Raw genomic sequence first — 25239 nt, 5'->3', positions numbered from 1 at the left:
CACATGTATACATGCATGCATGAACATTTATATAACACACACATGTAAAACACACATACATATAGCCAAGATGTTAACTAAACTTTATACGGAAATGCAATCTTATGGTCCAAACTGCCCTAACGTGTGCTTAGGATGATATTTAGCATGAGACATTGTGTGTTTCTGGTGGTCAGCAAAGCAGAAGGAGTATGTCAATCCTCAGAGGAAGAGGCAAAACAGTCTTCAAAAGGATGTGGACTCTCAACATGGACCAATAAGAATACTGTGCAGGCTTGAAGTCCATGGTAACAATAAGTAATCTACATGACCCTGCTCATAAGGCTGCTGCCCTGGAGAACGGATAAGGCACTGTCATGTGGGGATGGAGGGTCCACACCCTCCTGCTCTAAAGGAACCACCCAGAGTAGGCCATTGACATGGGATGTGTCAGACATCTCCATGACACTACACTGCATGAGAAGACATGTCTCTGTGATACCAAGTCACTCCAGTTGTTGGATTACAAGTAGTCCTAGACAGATGGGGCACAGCAGGCTGTGTGTAATCCAATTACGTGGGGACATGGGTTCAGTAAAGAAGGAGGGGCTGAGCATCCTCCAAGTTGCAGCTAGCATTGATAGTTCAGGAGGCTGAAAGCAGATTGCTGCAAAGACCAGGATGCCCCTGAAACAGCATAGTTAACTAAAGAAAAGATTTAGCTAAAACAATTGATGTGGGGGATGTTCTTTTCTGTACTCTGTGAGAGAAAAAAATATTAAGGCTATGATGTTCTATAACTCTGCAATACAAGTTTTACTAAATAAAAATATATTGCCAAGTTTCAAGTCCATTTTGGGCATGTAAAACCTATATGCCACTGGTCAAAATCTTTGAAGTTTGGTGGAAGTGAACTGAGAGGCTTGATAGCATTGTAAAGAGTCAGTCACAGTGAAGAGAAGACTACAGTGTCTGTTTTGATGTGCTTCCACTCTTGGCTCTTGTCCACGTGACACCACATTTCTAAGCACTGACAGGGTTGGCGCTGAGCACTTCCCCTCCTCAGCACACTGTGTGTCTGAGGGAAGCCAGAAAGGGTGTTGGAGATAACAGGGCTGGCACCTGCCCAGGTGGGGCCCACTGACAGTCCACCATGCACCTTTGTCTGTAGCTCTCTCCTGGGCCTCCCAAAACAAAGCTGCAGATGAAATGCTCTGGAGGGCAGAACCTGTTTGCATGATAAGAAACCAGAGCACAGGCTCAGGGCAGCTTCACAGCCCGCCTCTTCTTTCATTTTCTTTGTATAGCACTACACAATGAGGGGACTTCATACTCTGGGTCTACTATATCCTGGTTGCCTGGGACCATCCTCCTTCACACCAGGCGGACTTGTCCCATTGTTCCTATTGCTCCTCTTACTTGACAAGTGCCACATGATGGGCAACACAGTGCTTACATTGCAGCCTCATCTCCAAATGTTCAGTGGCAGAGTTTAACAAACTTGCTGTAGCACTGCTAGCTCTGCTGTAGACTTGAGTAGAACAGCAAGCTAAAATCCTAATGTCTGGTCCTTCACAGAGAAGTCTATGACTAAGGCATCGCACAAATCAGAAGAGCATTTTAGGGGAGATAGCAAATGATGGCCTGAATGGTCAACTGTAGATACAGAATGCAGGTCAAAGAAGAATGCCCCCAGGCATCTGGGTCTAGGAGCTTTGAGTGGGTGTGTGAATGCAAAGTGGGAGCTCTGCAGGTGCCAACACCCATGCACACACAGCAACATGAATCACACCTTGCATATTTGCCTCAGCTGAGCCTTCTCACCTTCCAGGGACTTTGATCCCTAAAGCAATACCAGGCCTGTGCCATAGGCCATCCTGTTAGTTCTTTCAGTGCCCCCAGTAGTGCCCCAAACCACTTAGTTGCCAAGGGTTGATATACACACCCTGTTGTGTTATTAATTTTGGAAACAAAGATGATTTTTAAAACCTTATAAAATAACCAAAATGTCATCAAGCACTTAAAGTTAAAATAAACTTTCTACAAACATGGAGTAATACTTCCTGTAAAACATCACCCATAGCAAGTTGAAACATCATTTTGTATGTGTTTTAAGAAGAAAAACTATTGAAGGCAAAATTGTTGCATACCCTTCAGATTTCCAGGATGTTAACTGGGGGGTGGGAAGGTGGGGGGATAGTATTTTATTGATCTTAAAACCAATAAAATATGACTTAGAGTGAATGTCATCTTTTTCAGATTTTGTAGTTTATCTTTTTTTTTAAAAAAGGTAAATAATGAAAAAATTAACAACTATACTATGAACTGATAGAAGTGCACAGAGCTATAAACTATGTCCTGTCTCTAGTGACACATTTGCTCCCAATCGAACCCTTGAAGGATGTTGCAGCAGCAGCAGCAGCAGCAGCAGCAGCAGCATCCTTATTATACTTAGTCTGTTTTCCCAGAGTTGGAAGGCAGTATTTGCTAAATGGAAGGTAAGTATCAACATGGACTTAAAATCACCAAACAATTAACTTCTGGATCACTTTCCCCAATCAGAACTTCTAATGAAGCAGATCCCAGTCCTCTAAGCCCTCAAGACCTATGACCACAGCATTCCCTTGTATCTTTCCCCGATTCTGTGGTTACCAGATTTCAGGAGACCCAACAATCTCCAGAAAATTTTGCTGAAATGAAAAACAATCTTTGCAGGTTTGAATCTGACTGGACCCTGAACATACCCATGATAAACATGTTCTCTGGGCACCACTGGACTACTGGGAATATCACTCACCAATGGTATAGGCTTTGTGTAGGAGAACAGGCATAGTTCTCCATCAGGGAAGATCTATCATTCCCCTGATGAATCATTCCCCTAATGCTGTTAGACCAATTGAAGGTCTTCTCTAAGCACATTCTCTCTGTAAGTTTAAGTTTGACCCAGGTATCTGTGTGCTCTCACTGACGAACTAGAAAAAACATCATCTTACAAGTGTATGAACCCCCAGTTTTATCCTAAGGAGGCTTATCACATCCTACCTGTCTTACAAGTGACTGATTCTTGGTTTTGAAGCTTTCAAGCAACCCCTAAGCCCAGAACAAGGGGTAGAATGATTTGTCTAATAAAATACATTAAAATCATGTAAAAATGTTCAGTCAAGCACTGTTAAAAGGTACAATGAGATTCTAAAGAGTTAATTCAATGAGAAAATCAGATGGGATGCATGTCTTTCAGGTATTAAGATACCACCGCATCCACAGACCTGACAGCAACCGAAAGACTGGCTGCAAAGGAAGGAATCGTCTGTCTCATGATTATGAATTTATTTTTAAATTACATTAAGTTGTCAAAACGCTAATCTAGAAAGAATAAGCACATTTAACATTTTCAAACTGTAAACCAACTATACCTGTGATGAATATAACAACGTGCTTACGTTTATTAGTAAAGATTTGTCTTCCATTGGCATCAGTAACCCTAGGTTGCCTCCGTTCCCTTGCCAGGTGGTCCAGGAAAAATCGGTCCAGCTCCTTATAAGTGTGATGGAAGACAGAACCTCGTTCAGCCTGTAGAGCAATAGCCTGTTCCAGCAAACTCAGGTTCCCCTTTGCTTTCTCCACCTCAGCAGGCTCTTCTGTTACTGTGGCTAGGCCCTCACCCTCTGCAACCTCTGGGAAGGAAGGCTGGGCTTTCACAACCAAGGGTTCCATATGAGAGGTCTGTGGGTCTCTCCCATCTGTGTCAGAATCACACCTGTTCTCACAAGGGATAAACTTGTCATCTTCAGCTTTTATCTCAGGAACTTCCAACAGGTCCTTTCTATTGTATGTCAGCTTGTGTTTGGGGCCTTTGTGAGTGTCAGTGTCTTCTGATGAGTTGGAGCCATTGCCCCACCCATTCTCTGCACTGTCAGAGTCACTTTCACTGTCACCAGAAGAGCAGAAAGGTGGCTGGGAATGATGGACTTTATCTCTTCCATTGTCGGAATGAACCATAAAACATTCACGTGCTTCATCACTCTCTGCTTTTAAAGACTGGATACCGCTGCCATTTAAGTTCTCACATGTGGTCTGCACAGACTCACTTTCTTCAAATTTGCCTAAGTGCATCAGAGATTTGACCATGAGCTCTGGATAACATGTGTATTGGTCTTTCTTCTGGAGTGAGCTGTCTTGTGCAGGTAAATGAAGAGTTTCATCCATGGATTTTACCATGATTCCATCTATGAAAAAAGAAGACAGACATTGAAAAGAAAACAGAATAAAAACATTTAAAGGACCAAGGCATAGTGGCATAGGCTCATAATCCTAATACTTAGGAAACGGAGGCAGGAGGCTATCAAGCTACAGGCTAGTCAGGACCTCATGTGAGATACTACCTCTAAAAAGTAGATCACTAACCAAGAAGCCAAAAATATTTTAAGGAGCTCGCATAACAATTCATATACCTGTACACACACACACACACACATACACATATATATGCCTGCATATGTAAGTATATGGATACTGCTATACCAACATAATGTTAGTATCTATTAATTTTATAAATCATGATAAGAAAAAATAAATACTGTGGAATAAAATAAGCATAGTGCTTCTGTATCATCTGCAAATGAAGAGCTGAGTCCTTTTAGAGTACTGTCATGACAGAAGTTGGAACTCTGACAACATAGTACCACAAAGAGGTTCCTGCTGTTATACCCTCTTACATTCCTACATCTTAGCAACCAGGAGGAACTTGAATATGAATTCTACACACTGTCTGCATCATCTGAATTAACTTCTCTATAGAGAATATTCTCAGCTTTTATGCAATGTTAAGTAAGATACAAACAGCTCTACATAGAAGTTGTGACAGAGATACTGAAGCTCTCAAGTCTTCCCACTTAGTCTTCAGTGTCACATTAAATGCAGCATTTAGGGATAATGTGATAATCATCAGGCTTAGATATTTTAAATAGAAATACATTTTCTTGTCTTACATGTGCATGTATTTGTGTTATAAAGTAAAGGAGAGGAACAATAGAGGTGGTTTGAGGATGTAAAATGTGAACAGCTTGGGTACTGTAACCAAGAACAGACCTCTAAGTGCCCAGTACCACTCCTTTACGTGTCTTGTATGTATGTATGTATGTATGTATGTATGTATGTATGTATGCATGCATGCATGTATGCATGTATGTCTGTATGTATGTCAGTTCACTAAAGCTGCCACAACTTTAGTTAATCCAACTGAGCATGTGTATTCTCAGTGTCCACCAGACTTGGAGATCTACCAACCAGCCCACCAAGAGTCCGCTGACACCAACCAGAACAAAAACAATCAAACAAAAAGACAACCATTTCTGAATTTCAAAGGCAAGTGGGGGATGGGCAGCATAAGCTGATAAGCCTCCTTGCAGACTGTTAAGGACACCAAGTGAAGCACATTCTTTGTTAATAAACATCTTTGGAGGGAAGAAAGTACAGCATTCAGCATAAAGCTGTGACAGAGAGCATTTGCCTGGGAGACAATGTGCATTTTTTTTTGTCTCATTCAATTTTTTTTTTTTTAATAAACATTGTCTCTGACAAGGACACTCAAAAATACATCTCCATCATCTTCCTTTCTGGTAATTATCTCCCTAAATCAACACTGGACTGCCAGGATCAAGTAAATATTGCCATAGTAACTAAAAGCATTTTTGGATGCAGAGAAGAATTCAGTCACAACACTAGTCCCTGTAAATAATGCTGATTATAGGGTGCAGTCTTTTGTTGGGATCTATTCAACACAAACTGAAAAATTTAACATTTCAGTTCCTAGAAAAGAGGCTGGATAAACAAGCACATAACGTTGATAGGATGGGCCTATCCTCTACTGAATCCATATCAGAGTAACTCCAGCTTTAAATAATATAGTAAACATAGTCTAAAATGCAAATGAAGTTTTTCTCAATATCACAGTTGGCTATTAAGAGAAAGTGTAAAGGGTTATGATAATTTTAAAGTATTATGAACTACAGAAAACAAATAAAAAGCATTTTCAGTGAATATGCTCAATTCATTGAACTATTCTCTCACTCCACTTAACTACCCACATGTGTACAATAATGATTTATAGACATTATACCTAATTATGCATATTTGGGCTGTGTTAGAGTGCTAACAAAAGCTCTAGAAAGCAACAATTACCTCTGTTGCTTAGCTACATAGTTTAAAATATTCCTATTAAGTGCAGATCACCCGAGAGGCGGGGAGACCAACTTGCACATGTGCACGACAATGCACTTCACTGAGTGACTGCCAACGGCTTGCATTTTGGGTCATTTCCAGTTTACATCATTGTTTGGTTCAACTGTTTCTTATATGCTAAGAGAAAATATTTATTAATTATTCTTCAGGAAGAGAGAAGCCTCACAACTAGGGGTGCTTACATGTGTCACACACATTGGTTTCTAGGGGTATGGATGAGCCACAAACCAACTTTCCCTGTTCTGAAAACCCTTTCCAGTTTCTACTGTGGGCATGAGAAAAATCCCTTAAGTTAACATTTAAACATGACAGATCTGTGACAAGGTACTGGCTTCTCCCAGATCTGTCATGGTCCCCTTGTTTTCCCTACTCTGCAATATTATTTTCCTGAGGAGTAGTATGGTCTGTCACAGAGGGTTGAAGCTTAAGCTCTGTTGTTAGTTTTTATGCTTGCTGGTCAGGCTGTTAAGCCTGCCTGAGTTTGAGGTCTCTATTTGCAATTGGGGACACCCGCACAGTCTGTGAATTTACTACAGAGATCATAGGAACATACGACAGGCATTCAGTAAGGGATGGTTTTCCTTTCCTTCCTCAGATGCTATTTTTATTTTTATTTTTTTTAATTAGGTATTTTCCTCAATTACATTTCCAATGCTATCCAAAAAGTCCCCAATACACTCCCCCCCCAGTCCCCCACCCACCCACCCCCACCCCTTGGCCCTGGCATTCCCCTGTACTGGGGCATATAAAGTTGGCAAGTCCAATGGGCCTCTCTTTCCAGTGATGGCCGACTAGGCCATCTTTTGCAGATGCTATTTTTAAAGGCTCTAACATCAGAGGACTACTAGCCTCCTTAACATGAATAATATTGGCCTGCTTTCATCACTAGAAGTCATTCCTAAGAAACTTCAGAGGTCACAGAGAAGAAAGCCCTGCAAGGTGACTATATAAGCCATAGAGGACTGCAGCACAACCGTGTCTGCCACTAGCTAGGCAGCATCTGCTTGCATGACCCTAGAAACCTTTTGATCTCTGGTGCCTGGGTTTTCATTTCAGAATGAGGATGGGCCAGTGACTTAGATGATCCAGCGCCCATTCCTAGAACAATGAACTTATGTGTCTAGCACAGTGCTCCATTTCCTATTTCCCAATCTACAAGTTGCTTCCCAGTCCATCTCACAGAGAAACTGCAGTTTCATGTCTGTCATGGCTTGCTCAAGACTACACAGGTATTCAGTAGAAGGCTAAGACCAGACCAAGGGCTACATGGCTTGAAATTTGTTTCTTTGTTTCTATTACATAATACAAGTATCCTGAAGCCTAGAAATGCCTTAAGAGATGACTCATGTAACATAGCTATTCTTAGGAGAAAGTACGAAGAATAGTAATAGAGTACTTTTCTAAATTGAGGGTTTTTTTTTTTTCATAATAAATCTATTGGAACATCAAGTTATTTTGGGCTGGAAAGAACAATGATCCTTAAGTTATTGGTCAAAATATGGAAATACAAACAATGCAAAACTCATACAAGCAGGCCTTAACTTTGCTAATATCACAACGATGGGAATTTTTGGGTCAACCCCCAGAAGGGCATAGGTTGATAGTTTCAGAAATGACCTAAGTCTCAGTGTCCAATGTGAACTTCCAAGCATTGTGGTTTGGCAGGAGATTAAGTTGGAAACTTTGTATGCAGATAAAAAAAATAGGCTTTTTTTTTTGGTATAGAATAGAGTTTATTTAGGGCATGGGGAGGGGAGTTAAGAGAGTAGTAGAAGCAGAGAGAAAAAGAGAGTAGAGAAGTAGAGTCCAGCCATGACCATGTGGAGTGAGGGGAATGGGGAGTGAGGGAGAGCAAAGGGGCAAGAGGCAAGAGAGAGAAGCAGGAGTAAGAGAGAGAGGAGGGGGCAAGCAGCCCCTAAAATAGGCTTTTGACTGGTATATAGCAACTCACACTTATTTCCTGATTATAAAACAAGGTTTCCATGATAGATGATTACTAATTCTATATGTATTTAATGGTTTCTCACATCTATCTATCTATCTATCTATCATGTATCTTTACTCCGAATCAAAACAACTTTAATATTCTTCTGAAAATTTCACTATTTTATAATAAACTCCTTAGCATAGCTATTTTTTTATGATCACTGGGTTCATTTCTGCTTCTATAATCAAAGAGCACTACAGGCAAATTCATTTATTAGAACTTTTGAATATGAACTTTTGGCAGGGATAAAAGCCATAGAAGAATAAACTGATCTTCTAAAGTTCAGAGTTCTTTCTTTCTTTCTTCCTTCCTTTCTTTCTTTCTTTCTTTCTTTCTTTCTTTCTTTCTTTCTTTCTTTCTTTCTTTCTTTCTTTCTTTTTTACTGAGGGTGACATATTAAAAGCATGATTTTAGCTCCGAGAATCTTCTGTGTCTGGGGAGGCATTTCCAGGTCCCAGGCATATGGCCATGCTGCTGGAAACTCCACAGTGGGTACACTCTGAACCCATGATGACTCTTATTTTCTGTGTGTTCCAGGAGTCTATGCTAGTCTTGTTTCCTGGTGTTCATGTCTCCAGGGTGCAGGGATCTCTAACTACCCACACTAGTAACCACATGCAGTTTTTTTGAGTCAGGTTAGAGTGTGGTGTACAGCCATAAAGAACAAAACACTTTCAGGATGCAAGAGCCAGCATTAATGAGTACTTTATACCCTCAATACCTGAGCTGTACAGCTGAAGATTCAACTAGACACACTCATCTGAAGGCAAAGAGCTGGGGGGCCTGGAATCAAGAGCACTGCAATGAGGTGTACTGCTGATGCATGGAGCCTGGCTACCTTCCTTCTGTGCTTAAAGTTACTCAAAAGCCAAAGGAAACTTCATTTTTTTCTCTATTGACCTGGGGTAAGAACATTTATGATCTCTCACTTTTAGAAATTGCAACTTCATTTGGACCTTATGAAAAAAATCTTCCCAGCATGCATTCTGAGGGGAGGATAGGCAAGGGAGACCGAACTTACAGAGCACAATTAACAGAGAGTGATTTCACTTGTTCTTTTAGATTGTCTATTAAGTACTTCTTTGTTTCCCAGACTGCAAACTGTGTTACCTTCAAATTTAAATCTCTTTGGTCTCTAATGATTTCAACTGTAACACCAAGACCAGATTTCTACATGCAATATGACACTGTAAAATGGACTAAATGGTATCACTTATGTGTCTGAAATATACAAGCAGCTGAAAATTAATAGTCACTATGGTAATTTCAGCATCACTATCAGTAGTAGCTCTAATATTAAATGCAACCATTAGCCTTTTTAAACCTGAAAATAAATGTCTATAAGTGCTTGTGACTGAACAGTTTACCGAATACATTTGAACAATATATTCACTTGACTGATACTAAGTATTTATGATAATCAAATAGATACAGCAGTGTGTGTGAGGTTTGCAAATATCTTTGTCTTCATGGACTGGCTCTAAGAACTTCCTCCAAGATCAGATTGCATCTGCTGTGTCCATGATTCAACACATTCAAGTAGCCAGATCACGGAAATTAATAAAAGTTCAAGATGATTATAATTTAACTATGAACCCTGAGACTTAAAATCATATACTTAAAAGAAATAATCTTAAAAACAAATCAGAAGACATTGTTTTGACCATGGAATCTTCAATACTTTGCCAAGATAAAGAAGATTCTGTGACCTGAAACTTATCTTCAGTCAATATGTTTTTACATCTTTAAAGATAATATTTAGTGTTATTTCTAGAATTCTATGTGTAAAAATATGATCTATAAATATTTGTACCTTTTATTTGTTTGTTTTGAATAAGACATTTATTACTGTATGTTGCTTACCTAAACAGTCTCATTCAGTAGAAGTATATATTTAACAGGACAAGTGCATATCTAATTCAAATTTCTTTGAGTTAAGCCTTATACCTTAAAGGTTTCATAGGTTTTTGAGATTTTTGCATGTCTGACACTAATGAGACTAATCATGTGTGAATCAGTCAACAAAACTTCAAATCCTGGATGTGACTGCCAGGGATTGAGAACTGAGAAGAAACAACCTCTAAGCTATTAAAGTTGTAACTATATTTCACTCATGCAAAAGAGGACACCTGAAGAGTGTGCAAAGCATTGAATTAATGTATTATTAAAGATAAACTTAAATTACTGATTTTAGAACTATAAGCACAACAGTATCTTTTTTATATTGTTCTTCCATTGAATAAGCCTCAAGTATAACAGCTTTAGGTCACCTCTACAATCAATGGCTCTAAGTATTATTTGAAGTATATAAAAATATTAAGGTCATACAACACCTACATTGAGTCATGTTATTACTATTATATTTTGGAGCTAAATAATATTAAACATATTGATAAAGTTATGTATTACTGTTTTAGCTGTATACATAGACAATAAATGTGTGTGTACATATCATTTGTGAACATTACATTGATCGTTACTATTAAAGAGTTATCGTAAAGCTTAAATTCATTCTGTAGTTTGAAGCATTCTTTTTGGATTTAGACATTTACTCAGACAGACTCCTCAGCTTTAAGGCTAGTATCTATCCAAAGAACCTTAACCTAATCATGACTTGAAGTGAGTCCAGGGCACATTCAGGCTGAAACTATAGACCCTAAATGGAATCTGGTTAAAGTAAATGGAGCCTTAATAAGTGAATATTGACTCAAATAATTGTTGGGGTTTTGTATCTAAATCCCAAATATATAGTTTAACAGTGATAGGAACCATGTCTTCTCCATGACCTAAGAATGATGTTTGGTGACAGAAGTATATACTGCTTGGACCATGCCTTTTGCTACCTGCAGTGGCATGGTCGTTTGTTTCTAGGAGGCCATCATCCTCGTTCCTGTTGTCTGGACTTTCCTTGCAGCCCATGTCTGGGCTGTAGTGCCGGGGTTTCATTAGCAGAGATTTCCTCTTGTTAACTGGCACTCCCGATGCCTGCTCTTCAGCTCTCCTCTTCTTTGCCATAGAGCAATCATACGGAACCCTGGAGCAAGCAGAGTAGAGCAGATTAAGAATACAGTAAAATAACATTCATTGCTGCTTGCTGTTTGACTTTAACTCAAGGCACCTGGAAACTTGGGACCTGGAGTATAGGGTTTATCATTCATGCTATTAGTCTCTCAGAAGTCTACTTTACAGTCCATCGGAAGTATTTAAACACTCACCATTACTCCTGAGTAAGCATATGCCAATCTCTGCTTCACTTCATTACATATACAGGAGGTAAAACAAGACTTAAACCAGTTTGCAAGCCTCAAGAAACAGAAATGCAAAAACTACACCACTAGGTACAACAAATGTACCAGTATGACAAAAATGTAGGTTCTCCAATAGTGAGATGACACTAAAGTTGCTTAACTTTCCCATGCTTGTACCTCAGGTTTGAGACACCATAGGTCTTATGCACTGATTTAACTGAAAGAGCCACTATCAAAGGTACAAGCTATGGATATTCAACCCATATCCAGTGACACAAAAAAGTGAAAAGTTGTCACATAGCAATGTACCTTTGGATTTTTCACTCATTTGGCACACATAACAAATAAAAGGTGGAAACATAAGATTGGATTTCACAAAAAATGGCCAACAGCCTATCCTTATTTCTGTTCTCAGATGGCTCCATTTGGAAATCCTTCTAAGGGAGGCCCTTTCAACAAAGATTTCCTACATTCACCTCACTCAGAGTTAATGGAGATTTACTGTGTGAACTTAAGAGAAACACTCTCCTGGCAAGATCTGTGAAGATCATAGAATTTCAATAGTGACTCTATGACAGATACTTCTTAAATGCTCTTTGAAGAAAAATGAGTGAGGTTCACATGGAAAAAGGTCCAAGAATCCTGGAAGCAGAGAAGCAATTTATTGATTCCAGGTCAAAAAACAAACCAAAAGCAATTCTTGGTAATAGTGGCAACTAGTCAGAAGGTCTCACATGAACACCATGCAAAGATGGTGACATGTTCAGGAAATTTAGTCTGTAAAGTCAGATACATACATATTCTTAAATATTTAACAGTAATTGCAAAAACTTCCAAGGGAGGAAACAGAAAAAAAAAAAAGGAAAAAAAGAACCTAGAAAGATCTTTCTAAACCATCTTCCTTTTAGAAAAGGTAGGATCTTCTTAAACAATCTTCCTTTTTAACTGAAGTTTAAAAATATCATAAAAGGTGAAAACTAGAGAAAACCATCAAGATAGGAAGAAATGAGTGAATTTTCTGAACTAAACTAATGGGTTTTCATACATATGAACGTAAATTTAAAGTGAACATGTAAAGAAACTGCAGGACCAGGAAAGGTGGCCAGATAGCAATAACAGCGTCAGACTGCTGGACCTCTAGAAGGTGGAGAACTATGTGGACAGAAGTTGGTGATCTGAGAAGAAAGCACACGTTACACCATGCTGATGTGAAGAGAATGGGCAACAGCAGACAATATTACTCTTGTATCCACTACCATCCTAACACAGAGCACTCTTTGAGGGACAGGGCAAAGACGTGAAGATGAGGTAAGGGATAATAGATGTGTGAAGAGAGTTCAAGAAAATTTCAACGCTCCAAAATCAAATGAACTTCCACAAAACATCTCAGAAAATATTCATGCCAAGTTGCTCAGCCCTTCTCAGGAATCAGCACAATTTGTAGAAAGTAGGAGAGGCTCTTATGCTATTCAGATATTAAAGGCAGAGATGGAAAATAGATTTTAAGAATTGGTGTGATTTAATTTGGTAGTGGGAAAAGGACAAACCAAAATATTAAAATGAAGTTTTAATAGACTCTTCACTTGTTCTTTTGCAGAAATCTCCAGAAGTTGAATTGGTGAAGCAATCATAGCTGTATTTTTAAGGAGCTGTGATACTATTTGAATGTTGAGAGTAGCACTACTTACAGTGACCAATATGTGGAAACACCCCAATCTACATGGAGTGATGAAGTGACAATATATGTATTACAGTATGTACAATTAAGCCTTAAACAAGAAAGACATATTTCCATATTTATCAAATGCAAAATAAGTCACAGATACACAGAGAAAATGTGCATCATTTCCCTTATAAGTGCGTAGCATAAGAACATTCAACTCATAGAATTAAAGAAATAGTGGTGGTCCTGACTTACCACAGAATTATTTCCCACTAGCTAGCTTTTACAGTGTCAAAATATTCTATGCTACCGTCTGGGGGAGAAAAGGCATCAATGGTCTGTTCTAGTCCCTGCCTGGCAAGACATACCCAGTGTTGCAATAGTGGTGTTAATGTTATAGGAACCGCTTTCTGTTTTGATATGGAGTCTGATCTATAGGACAAATTTCATGCCTAGTAATATGAATTTGGTCAAAATCTCATGATTAGGAGATCACAGGACCTAGTGTGTAAACTATTGTTGTTATACTAAATAGTTAGGCTTTCAAACTCCCTTTTGAATATTTGATTACACCCAGGGATTCTTATAGTACTCAACCTTGTTCAGGTTATAAGTAACTGTGGGAGCTCAGCTGAGGCTGAATCATTATTAACCTCACCTAATCAAGGTCTAGGGAGCATCACTGAAGAATGAATCAAATGTGAGAGCTGGTGGATGAGGAGGAGAGCTGTGAAATACTGACTTCTAGATAGGGCATGACGGTTGCACACATAGATGCCTAGCAGTTACAGTTTTTTGCACAAAACCTGCACAGTACTAAGCCAGTCAAAATTCCAATTTGAATGTGAGCAGGTACCACAGGCATTTTACCCCGTGGGAGCAGCCATTAGAACCTAATGGCTCCTGAGAAAGGGATACTCTCCTTTGGGGACATGGCTGCTAGTAGGTAGTTATGCCACATTGCATGCAAGGCCCTACTTATACACAGTTGGGAACCACTAACAGGAGTTGGTGTCATTAATAATAACAAAAATGTGAGGCCTTGAAGTTGGGAGCACCAGGAGGAGGTTGAGAGGAGGAGTGGTAGATGTGGGTGATCAAATGCCATTACTAAAATGTGTGAAAATTTCAAAGAATAAACAAGAAATAAAGAAGTATTGCTTCTATTATGCTGAAGGATGGAGTGGGGAATTATAAACACACAAAAATTTAACTGAGCAAAAATGAAGAAACTCCAGAGATCTGTTACATAACTTCTTCAGGTCAACAATGTATATCACATATTTAAAATGTGTTAAAAAGGTGAATTTCATGTCAAATAGCATTGGTATCATAACATTTAAGAAGATGAAGGTGATAGAGGTTAGGGATTTGTTGGCACTAGAAGCCTTTCATTGTGGGGCTAGTTAGTGAGGGCTAATCATCCTGGAAATACAATTTCCTTCTTTAAAGATAGGGGCTGCACACATGCTGACTAGTTCTTCAGACTGTATCATTTTTAATATTATCATATAAGGTTACCCATTTATGAAGAAAGTAGCATTCCACCAACAAACAAGCAAAACTACTAACTGGTGGAACTGACAGCTAAACCCAGTGTGCAGGGTCTCAAGGCTTCTTTTATCTCCCATATTGCCAGGCCAGAACAACAGATTTGGATAAATTCTGCATATAATTCCAGCTCCAAGGGATCAGAGAGACCTGCTTCTGGTTTCCCCTGGCAACTCCTTTCCCATGTGCATACACTCACAGAGACATACACATATAAACAAAGTTAAGTTAAAATACATATTTAAACAGGTAAAATCTTATTATGACCTAAAGTGGAGAAGTAGCTTGGCCCTTCCGAGATAGCTGTCAACGGTGATGAAAATCAAGCTCAATATTTGGATAAAATAATAATTTTATGAGTATAGGATGAAGAGGTATGTACATGTTTCTAAAATCAAAAGTACAAATTCATGCTTTCTAAATAATGCTTATGTCCACTGACAAATACTATTCTTAGTTTCTATCAGAAATGCTTCTCTTTGGACACTGGCAAATACAAAGAGTCACAGCTGTTCAAAGTGCTGAGAATCAGTGTGCACTCACTTCTAAACAGGACATTTCTGTACCCCGCCCCAACCTCAGGGTTCAGGGAACACTCTACTAGATATGAATGGAAAGAATGCAAGAACTGGATCAAAAGAATGGCTATGAAATACTACCTTCTGGGGATGACAGCCATTGGAAAATGTTCTCACAACAAATGAATTTGCCTACACTGGTCCTGCACAAGCCTGGCCTGTCAATAGTCACTTACAGGGTCATACCCATCATTGTGAAATCACTGGCTATTTATAGACAGTAGGGGAGGGGCACATCATTGTCTTCAGTTGTATTTCCACAGACGGGACTACCAGGCTCTACTGGATAGCTCTATACTCATGGTGGATGGGTCCGGTTAAACTTGGAGGGTCACAAAACAAAAAGATGTGGATGTGGAAGAGACAAGAGACTTGTAGGCAAAGTTGGAATGACAGAGGTAGGAGGGAGAGATAGGAGGATAGAGTAAGAGTGATCAGAACACACACACACACACACACACACACACAGAGAGAGAGAGAGAGAGAGAGAGAGAGAGAGAGAGAGAGAGAGAGATGAAACTATTGAAGAACAAATTTAATTATAAAAAAGTACAGATATTGAGCGTACTGAAATAGATTCAGCAGTCCTGGCTCTGTAATATGCCATGAACTGGTGGATATTTTGAAACATTAAATCTCCCATCTAGCAAATGGGGAGGAGAATTTCTATATTATAAATGTTAAGGACTAAAGAGAGTTTCTGTGCTGACAAACCAGGTCAGGACAGAGTAGTGTGGCCCCCAATTCAGCGTTCCTTGGGCTCAACCAGCACCAGCTGATGCAGGCATTTTCCAGCACTCTGCAGACTAAATGCACACATGTCCATGAGAGCATTCGATTTTTTACTTTTTATTTACATTTACATAAATTTGGTTTACACATAACATTTGCTTTAAATCTCACATTCTGTGCATTTCTCTACTGCAAACTACTCACAGCCCAGACAGCATTTGGAGCTAAAATGAAAGGCTTTGTAATAAATATTACCCTTTGTGTGTGCATGGAAAATGGTCCCTTTCTAGTTTTCCCTGAGGGCACACTATTTTGGCTTTATTGTGACACTTCACTGTGACACTGCAATGAGGGAAAGCCATGCTTTACATGTCATGGAGAGAAATGCCACAGAATGCTAACATATCTTCTCAAGGTTGCCAGAAATCATTTCCACTGGGCTGTGTTTTCCCATCTGCAGAGCTCTGAAATGTAAAGAAAATAAATGAGCTCTATTATCTATATTTTTCTAGCAGATGAGAAAGAAAGAGAAAAATACAGTCAGCTCTGCATTTATTGTTCTATTCAATCAAACTGTTGCTTTAAACACCCAGAGCCCCCAGGGGAATTAATGCTCCAAACACTTTAAACATCATAGTTTGGGGGTTTGATTCATAGGATCTGTATTTACCCATGAGAACTTTTGGGATTACAATCCTGAGAAAAGACTCTATTTACAAATTGAAATTCTAATTTGAGCTGCTATTACAATTGTGAGACATATACGTGAGTTAACTCACATACACCTGAGTTAACTCACTCACACAAGCCACACAGAGAGCATTCACAAGAAAATCACCAAAGGATGATTTCTATAAGTTAAATTCAGGCTCCAGAAAAATTACAACACACTGGGAACTCTGGGTTTACCCTATGATTTTTAGTCTGTTTTCAATAGTAATCGATTCTCAGTGCAAGCCAGAAAATAATAAGCCAATTAAAATTTTAGATCCGGAAATGCACTTGTTTTGAGATCTCACAGATGAATGAAACAGAAAAATAGGTGGAGATTATTAAACTCTGCATTCAACATTTTCATGGAAAATTCAGGGCAAGAATTCCTATGGATATCTTATAATTGGTTAGAACACCATAAATACATTGGAAAGGGCCAAGAAATATGGATCTGTATTAAGAGCGAGAGAGATAGAGGAGAGAGAGATTTGTATGTATGTGCATATGTATGTTCTTGCACATGCATCAGCACATATGAATTATAGCAAATATGTGTGGGTCAGCAATATGAACCCTTATCTTTCAGCTTATTTGAGAGTCAGGGCCTCTTGCTTGCTACTGTACATGTGAGGCTAGTGGGCCCATGAATTTCCAAGGAATCTCTTTTCTCTGTCTCTCATTTCAACATAGGGACACTAAGATTATAGATGCTGTTGTGTTTGGTTTTACATGCGTAGCTTCTGGGATTTTAACTCAGATATTCACATTGAAGGCAAGCACTTTACACATGGACCCATCTCCCCAGCCTTGGGAGTGTATCTGAAGAAAATCCAAATGACTCTACAAAGAGAATTTGATGACAAAGAAGTAAATATAGTGAGGTTAGTGAGGTTGCTACTCAAAGGTTAGCAACACATTTATAAACTAATAATAAATGAGGACATTTAGAATAGTACCGCAACATGAAAAATACCTAAGAACAGATCTAACAAAGAAGATGCAAAACTGCCATGAAACCAACTCCTTTTTGTGATCACATAAGATCTAAGTAAATGGAAGTCTATAAAGTATTCATGAGCAAAGATTCAGCACAGAAAGATTCTGTCTTTCCCTAATTTTCCAGATCAATATAATTCCCATCAAAGCACCAAGAGAGTTCCAACAAGAAACGGAAAAAATAAATTACAATTTACAGAAATAAAAAGAACCAAGAAGAGCAATGACTTTTTGGAAAAAGTGCAAAAGACAAAATTGGAGAACTGATGACCTTGGCTGCAAAGTCTTGTCATACAACTTGGTACTCTCTAGCTGTGGCCTTATCAATGCAAACACAAATGCAGACAGAGGGAGCCGTGTAGATGTTCCAATTGAGGGGACAGAGACAGACCCACTCCATGACTACCTTATCATGAAGGTATGTGTCACTGGGGAAATAGTTGTTTCTTCAATAGAGTAGATGTTTATCTGAAACAAGCAAACAAACAAAACCCCAAATACCTCTCCATCACAATGTGTACTTGTTCCTCATTAGTACAGCTTTTAATTTTCAGTTTCTTTGTCCACCATTAATCACAAATCAAAAAATATTAGGTAAAATTTTGGAAATAAATAATTCATGTTTAAAACTGTGCCATTCTTATGCAGGATAGAATTTGGTACTATCCTGCTCTGACTGTGGCCCAGAGTACCATGTACACTAAGCCACACCCCTTAGACATTCAGTCACCTTCTTGGTTATTAAAACAAACTACTGAGGAACTATAGTGCCAGTGCTGCAGTGTTCCATGCTTTACATAATGGCAACAGTTACCTTCGATGTGTGAATGGTAAAGAGGCATTTCTCTAAGGGAAAATAGGGAATCTCTTAACTGAGGAAAATACAGCTCAAACTAGGTTGACGTTCTCCATGGCTTATGGATATTGGTGGATTACTATACCAAAATAATTCTGGAAGGGTTATGGGTTTAAAACTTATACTGTAACAAGTGTGAGGTAACGTTTTCATAACCTTAGGGGAAGCAACAGTTAAACAACTGTTTGACAACCAGTTAAAACACAAATTTAAAGATCAAAACTAGTAAATTATGTCACATTTAAATGTAAAACTTCTGATGTCAGAAGGTATTAGTTAGGATTTAGACCAACCCTGGGTCTCAACCAGTTTCCATGGTGCACTCTGGTGGGAACGATCCAATGAGATCAGCTCTCTTTGCCCATCCTACCATACATTATACTTCTCAGAAGACTTTACAAAAGACAAGAATGAAGAAAACCACAGAGCAGGGGAAGGTATTTGAAACACGTGCCTTATAAAGTATATAAATAATTCTTACCAATAAGAAAAGACAGGCTAGCAATTAAAAAAAAATAGGCAATAGCTCAGCACATGCATTGGGGACTGGGATGGTCGGGTGCTTAGAGTGCTTACTGAGCTCCAAGTGGAGGTGAGTTCAGTTCCTTGAAGCTGGAAATATATGAAGCTTTGAGCGTCCCAGTATTGGTGCTGTGATTTAATAAGCAGACAAGACTTAAACCAGTGAATGAAGACAGCCAATCATGGAAGACCCAGGAAGCTTTCCAAATGTCAGGCTTCCTGTGAAGCCTAGAAATAAAGTCGACTGACAAAACCTATTTGGCTTACAATTATAAACCTCAACTTTTTCTTAAAGGATAACAAACAAGTATGTTGAGCTACTGGTGCAGAACTTTCTTTTCTTTTCTTTTCTTTTCTTTTCTTTTCTTTTCTTTTCTTTTCTTTTCTTTTCTTTCTTTTTTTTTTTTTTTGATCCAAGAAAAGAAAGTCATTCTTCATGGACTCAGAACAGAGCTTAGCATGACTACAGGGAGGTTTGTTTTGCAAATATTTCCATGTGCTATCAGTGTGTACATCAGTCTGATTATCCAGTGCAAATTATCCAAAGTGAGAAACTATGTATGAGTCCATTTGCATTCCACACCACAATTATAAAACAAATCCATTCTATACTTAGAACAATAACCAGTAATTAGTACAGTTGATTTCTGAGGCTTTTGTATAATTCTTGGAAAAAACACAACTCAACAGTTTCCAACAATATTAAGGCATATGGGCAGTACTGTAGCTCAGCTTATAGTCATAAGAGGATACTTAATAATATATATAGAGAGATACTAATAAAGATATAGCATTGAATAAAATTGAAAAAAATCTCTCTTCCTAGAGTTTTTATCAGAGAGAAATAAAATTTTCCAGTTAAGTTTTCTACACTGGATACATAGTATGTGTGAAGATAAATACTTTGGAAAAATGTTTAATAAAAGAAGAACCAGAAACTTGTGGATTAAAATAGTATGTCAGCTTCATATTACTGCAACAAAAAGTCTGTTATAATCAGCTTAGGAGAGAAAATTTCAATGTGACTCATGATTGTGGAGGTTTCACCATGAGAAGCTGGTACCATTGCCTACATTGTAGTAGCAAAATATACCACCATTTTTTACTTTTTAGATGGATGCAAGTGGAGGATGTGGACAGTGCCACACAACCCCCTTCAGAGTACATCCTAATTCCACTTCCACCTTCTAAAGGAGTCAGGCTGTGCACCAAGCCTTTAACATTTGAGTCATTGAAAGATGTCCCAGATCAAATCTCTAGCATATTGGGAAGTCAAGAAAATCTCCATTAAGAAAATTCAATTTTCCTGAGGACCTAAGGAGCTGAAGGGGTTTGCAGCCCCATAGGAGGAACAGCAATATGAACTAGCCAGTACCCTCAGAACTCCCAGGGATTTAACCACCAACCAAAGAGCACACATGGTGGGACTCATGACTCCAGCTGCATATGCAGCAGAGGATAGCCTAGTCGGACATCAATGGGAGCACACGCCCTTTGTCCTATGAAGGCTCTATGCCCCAGGCTCTATGCCAGGGCCAGGAAATGGGAGTGGGTGGGTTGGTGAGCAGTGGGAGGAGGAAGGGGATAGGGGTAGGGCGTTTTTTGGAAGGGAAACCAGGAAAGGGTATAACATTTGAAATATAAATAAAGAAAATATCCACAAAACCCCCCAAAACAAACAAACAAACAAAAAGAAAATTCAATTTTCCCACTCAACTAGAGGAAAATCATGTCTGGTACTACAACCCTAGCCAACTACCCAGGGCTAGTAAAGTTGTGGATATTAGAAGAGAACTTAGAACCACCACTTACTAAAAACATCATAATCCCTAACTACATTCAAAATATTTATCTTTTTTTCTAGTTGGATATTTTATTTATTTACATTTCAAATGTTATCTCCTTTCCTGTGTCCTTGATGACAAACTTGTCTTTATAGCCACAGATAAGATACCTCACCTCTCATCAAGGACACCCAGAATTATCAGGGACTATGACAGAAGAACACAACCAAAATGCAGCCCAAATATATATGAACTACAATATAATCCATATCTCAGCAAGTAAGGCTTGGGGATCATTTCAGAAGAGTAAGTGAAAAGATTGTAAGAGATAGAAGATCAGGGAATTTGCTGTGAGACCTTGTCCTAAAAATTGCAGAAGCTCCATTCATAAAGTCTTACCCACAAGACTGCACAAAAATGAGCTGAGCAAGGAGGACACCAGTAGTTGTCCAACATGGAAAACTATTTATTACAGTAGGAAGGTCAATGGCCTCAGCCCAATACAAAGAACAACTACAGAATGGTGAGAGAGGGAGAAATCATCTTTCCCATGGAAGAGTACATCAGTTCGTTATTCAATACCAATGGTCAGCCCTGAAACATAAATACAAGTAACATTAAACATACTGAGCATATCATATTTATATATTTAGGAATGTAATCATCCCACTCAATGACACACATATATGTACATAACAACAATTAATGAAAAAAGAGGCCATGCATTTGAAAAGGGCAAAGAGGTGTCCTGGAGGGTTTGGGTTTGGAGGGAAGAAAGATAATGGGTAAGACATACTATTATACATATTATAACTTCAAAAAACTATTACAAAAGAACTCGTGTGTGTGTGTGTGTGTGTGTGTGTGTGTGTGTGTGTGTGTGTGTATTTGGAGGTAGGTCATGAGATGAGTTTCCATTCCTAGATGAGGAGCTATTGATAGCTGATGGCTTCTAGAGGATGGAAAGTCAGTTTTCTTTTAGGGTATGACCCTTGGTAAGTCATCCACTCCAGTGGATAGAACCACGTCCATGAGCATAAAAGCAGGAAATAGTAGAGTTGGTTTATTTATTAAAAAAAAAAAGATTAAAAGGACATGAAGTTGGGAGGTGATAGGGAAGTAGCAGGTAGATTTGGGAGGAGTTGGGGAAGGAGTGCAGTCATTGTTATGACTATAATACATTCCAACAGTTCTTGAAATGTTTCTAGAGTCTTCCCTGACAAGGACAATTGTTCTTTAAGCAGACTGTCATAGATTCTCCTGGTAATAGGTGAAAGAAACAATAGCTATGAAGCCATAATTATGAGAAGGACTTCCCTCACAGGAAATCACTGTACTTGGTTTCTGAGAAGTCCCCCAGGCATACACACTTGGCAAGGGATAACAGATTTTTACAGGGTGGTTTTAATGGCCTGTGTATATATTCCAGGAATGATCATATCTCTCTCCTCTCTTCTGTTGTTTGCAGTGGCAGTTCTAGATTTTCTACATTAGCCTTCCAAGAGCCAATCTGTCAGCATGCTAGTACCATCCCCCCAGGCTCCTTGACAGGGCACTAAATCCTATAACATAAGAGATGGCTTCCACACCAACTTCTCCTTATCCAAGTTGATGTTCCATACCTTTGATCCAGCACCCCTGGGTTCCAGCCCATATGTACTCCTCCAGCTCCTGCCATGAATAGTAGCTATATCCTGCAGCTCACTTGGCATAAGGGCCCTTTCCACTCTTAGCAGGCCAGATGATTTTGTATATTGACCTTGTTTTTTGCCCAGGATGCAAAGAGGAAAGATAGAAGTATGCACTCTCTTACAAAAAAATATTTGTATCATCTTCAGTGTGGTACAAGGAGAGGGGGATTTCATGAGATTGGAGAGCTAAGACACTCTGGATATGAGATTTCTGAGTGTATCCTATTTCCATAGCCAGTAAACATGTCAAATCAACATGTTCCAGATTGTGCAGCCCTCGAATCTTGCTTCTCAGTCATGCTGATATTGCAGGTACAAACCTTAGGCCAGCCTTCACTACTTTCTGTAGCCACATAAACTCTCACACTAATGCGAGTTGGCTCCCTCTTGCAAATATGTTCAGAATCTTCCATGACCCTGTAGGTACCATCATACTTCAAGTCACCCACCACTTCTTATTGGTATTATTAGTAAACTTCTTCTCATCTAAACTCTATATGCTTCTAAACACATGATTTGCAGCCTCTTCTACACAGGCCAGGATAATGTTACTAACATTACACCATCTCTCAAAACATTACAGAATCTTCATATCTTAGTAGAGTCAGAAGTCCTAAAATTGCATATAACTCTCAGTACAATCTGAACCCATTGTTTTTCTGAGTTTCCTATTACTTCCTCTTGTTTCCTAGTCTACTCCTTGTACATGGGCCTCCAATCTTTTAGATTTGCACTTGCTCCTCCTCTGACTAAGATTCTGGGTACTGTCTGTATTTTTCCCTTACCCACTTAAATTTTTTGCTCTATTTCAATAATAAACTTTACCCAGATGGACACCCTATGAGCTCCAACCAAGACTGCCCTGTAAGACACTGGAAAAATAGTTGCACAAATGTTATGGCAGTAACAAATTACATTTTGATTAGATTTAAGACCTCCTCCATACTTCACACCATCAAAGCATCAAGAGCCTATGTCAAGATAGCTCATAGGCTTTAGGGAAGAAGCTACTATTATTATTCTACCAAATAGAGAAAATATTAAACCATTCCTGAAGACTTATTGTTAAATCCATAGATTAGTGCATATTTCAACCCTCTTTAGGGATGCTTCTTCTTCTTGCAGTTGACGGTAAATAACATTGATACATACAGCTGGTTAATCTTCAGAGAATACAAGACTATAGGATGCTTAGTTCTAAATAGGACCTCTATATCAAATCCTTTATCCCAAGGCTCAGATGTTATATTAGAAGAAGAGCTGGAAAGATTTTTAAGAGACAGAGATGGTGGATGACAACAAAGAAACAGTGTTTTAAAGATACAACAGGACATATCCACATATGTACTCACAACAATTATGACAGCATGCATAAAACTTGGGCAAACCCAAGCCAGAAAGAAAACCATGGCATGGTGGTGAAGAGGTATGTGTTTCACACATATGTGTTTTACTCTTTGTTGTAGAGATATTGTCATCTGAAAGCTACTAGGATAAAGAAGAGAAACAGTTTATTTTAAGGTTATGACCCCTTAGTAGATTGACCAGGGCAGGCCCCATATTCAAGAGCATTTGGGAAGCACCAGTTGAATCTGATGGCGTAAAACAAAAACAAAATGGAACAGGACAGACAGAACACAAAGTTGAATGGATCTTGGAGGAGTTGAAGTGAATGAGATCAAACTACATTGTAGGGAACTCTCAAATGAAACAATAAAATATTATCTTAAAATATTCAAATCATTAAAAAGAATCACATTAAAAATTCTCATGTGTGTCTGGGAGGCAGGTACCACCTCACTATTGAGATGACCCCACTTCTACACAAAGCAAAAGTCAACATGTTCTAAACAGCTCATCAGTTGTTGACTTCTGCTTGGTGAACAAGGGGTAACTCCAGAAACACTTCAATTCAATGGAGCTAATATAGAAGGGCTTCAAGCCTAGGGAGCATTATAGTTGCAGTGATCAGAATAAAGCAAAGATGACATTCTGCTCTCCAGAGAGAACACTAGGACCAGAAAGGAATAGGGTTTTAAAATGTGAGGTGGAGGGGAAAGAAGGGGCAGTTTAGCCAGTGTGCACATGCATGTGTATGGCACAGTAAGCCCAAGGCTGGCAGAAACAAAGTCACAGTAGCCTAGGAAGTGAAAATAAAGCAGAACAAGCTGCACCCATAAAGGCGAACTTCTTCCACTAATTTGTGCAATTTAGAAACTAAGACAAAGTATTTCTTCCAATATTACGTGGCTACATCACACCTGCAAAAGAAATACCAATTTATTTGCTACATTTATTTTCAAATGTAGAAATTTGGTCCACAAATCTGTCCTGCCCTCATTATTATTTTTTTTTTCCGAGACAGGGTTTCTCTGTGTAGCCCTGGCTGTCCTGGAACTCACTTTGTAGACCAGGCTGGCCTCGAACTCAGAAATCCGCCTGCCTCTGCCTCCCAAGTGCTGGGATTAAAGGCGTGCGCCACCACGCCCGGCCCCCTCATTATTCCTGAAACAAAAATTTGGAACCTAGAGAAATACACAATATATTTTTAAAGGAAACTTTCCCACTTGTAATACCCCCATATATCCTCATTATCACCAAGGCTCATTTTAAATCATTTTACAAAACTCTCCATTACACCTGAGTGGAATTTCAAAGGAGGAATGTATAATGAAACAGGTGAGTGCTCACTCAGGAG

General features: G+C 38.9%; 1 protein-coding gene across 5 annotated transcripts in view; it reads right to left on the bottom strand.

The window, feature by feature from the left end:
• St18 (ST18 C2H2C-type zinc finger transcription factor) overlaps positions 1–25239 on the bottom strand; it is a 130925-nt gene that overhangs the window by 54837 nt on the left and 50849 nt on the right. For all 5 annotated transcript variants that reach the window (XM_021182120.2, XM_085835497.1, XM_021182282.2 and 2 more), the window contains 2 exons: positions 11050–11240; positions 3420–4205 (listed from right to left, as the gene is read on the bottom strand). In XM_021182120.2, coding sequence (XP_021037779.1) covers positions 3420–4205; positions 11050–11240 — 977 coding nt within the window. The remainder of the gene's footprint in view (positions 1–3419; positions 4206–11049; positions 11241–25239) is intronic.

The sequence above is a fragment of the Mus caroli genome, unplaced genomic scaffold (assembly GCF_978045245.1).
Source record: "Mus caroli unplaced genomic scaffold, Mus_caroli_1 scaffold_1, whole genome shotgun sequence".
Taxonomy (NCBI): Eukaryota; Metazoa; Chordata; class Mammalia; order Rodentia; family Muridae; genus Mus; species Mus caroli.
This window is presented reverse-complemented; position numbering and strand designations above follow the sequence as displayed.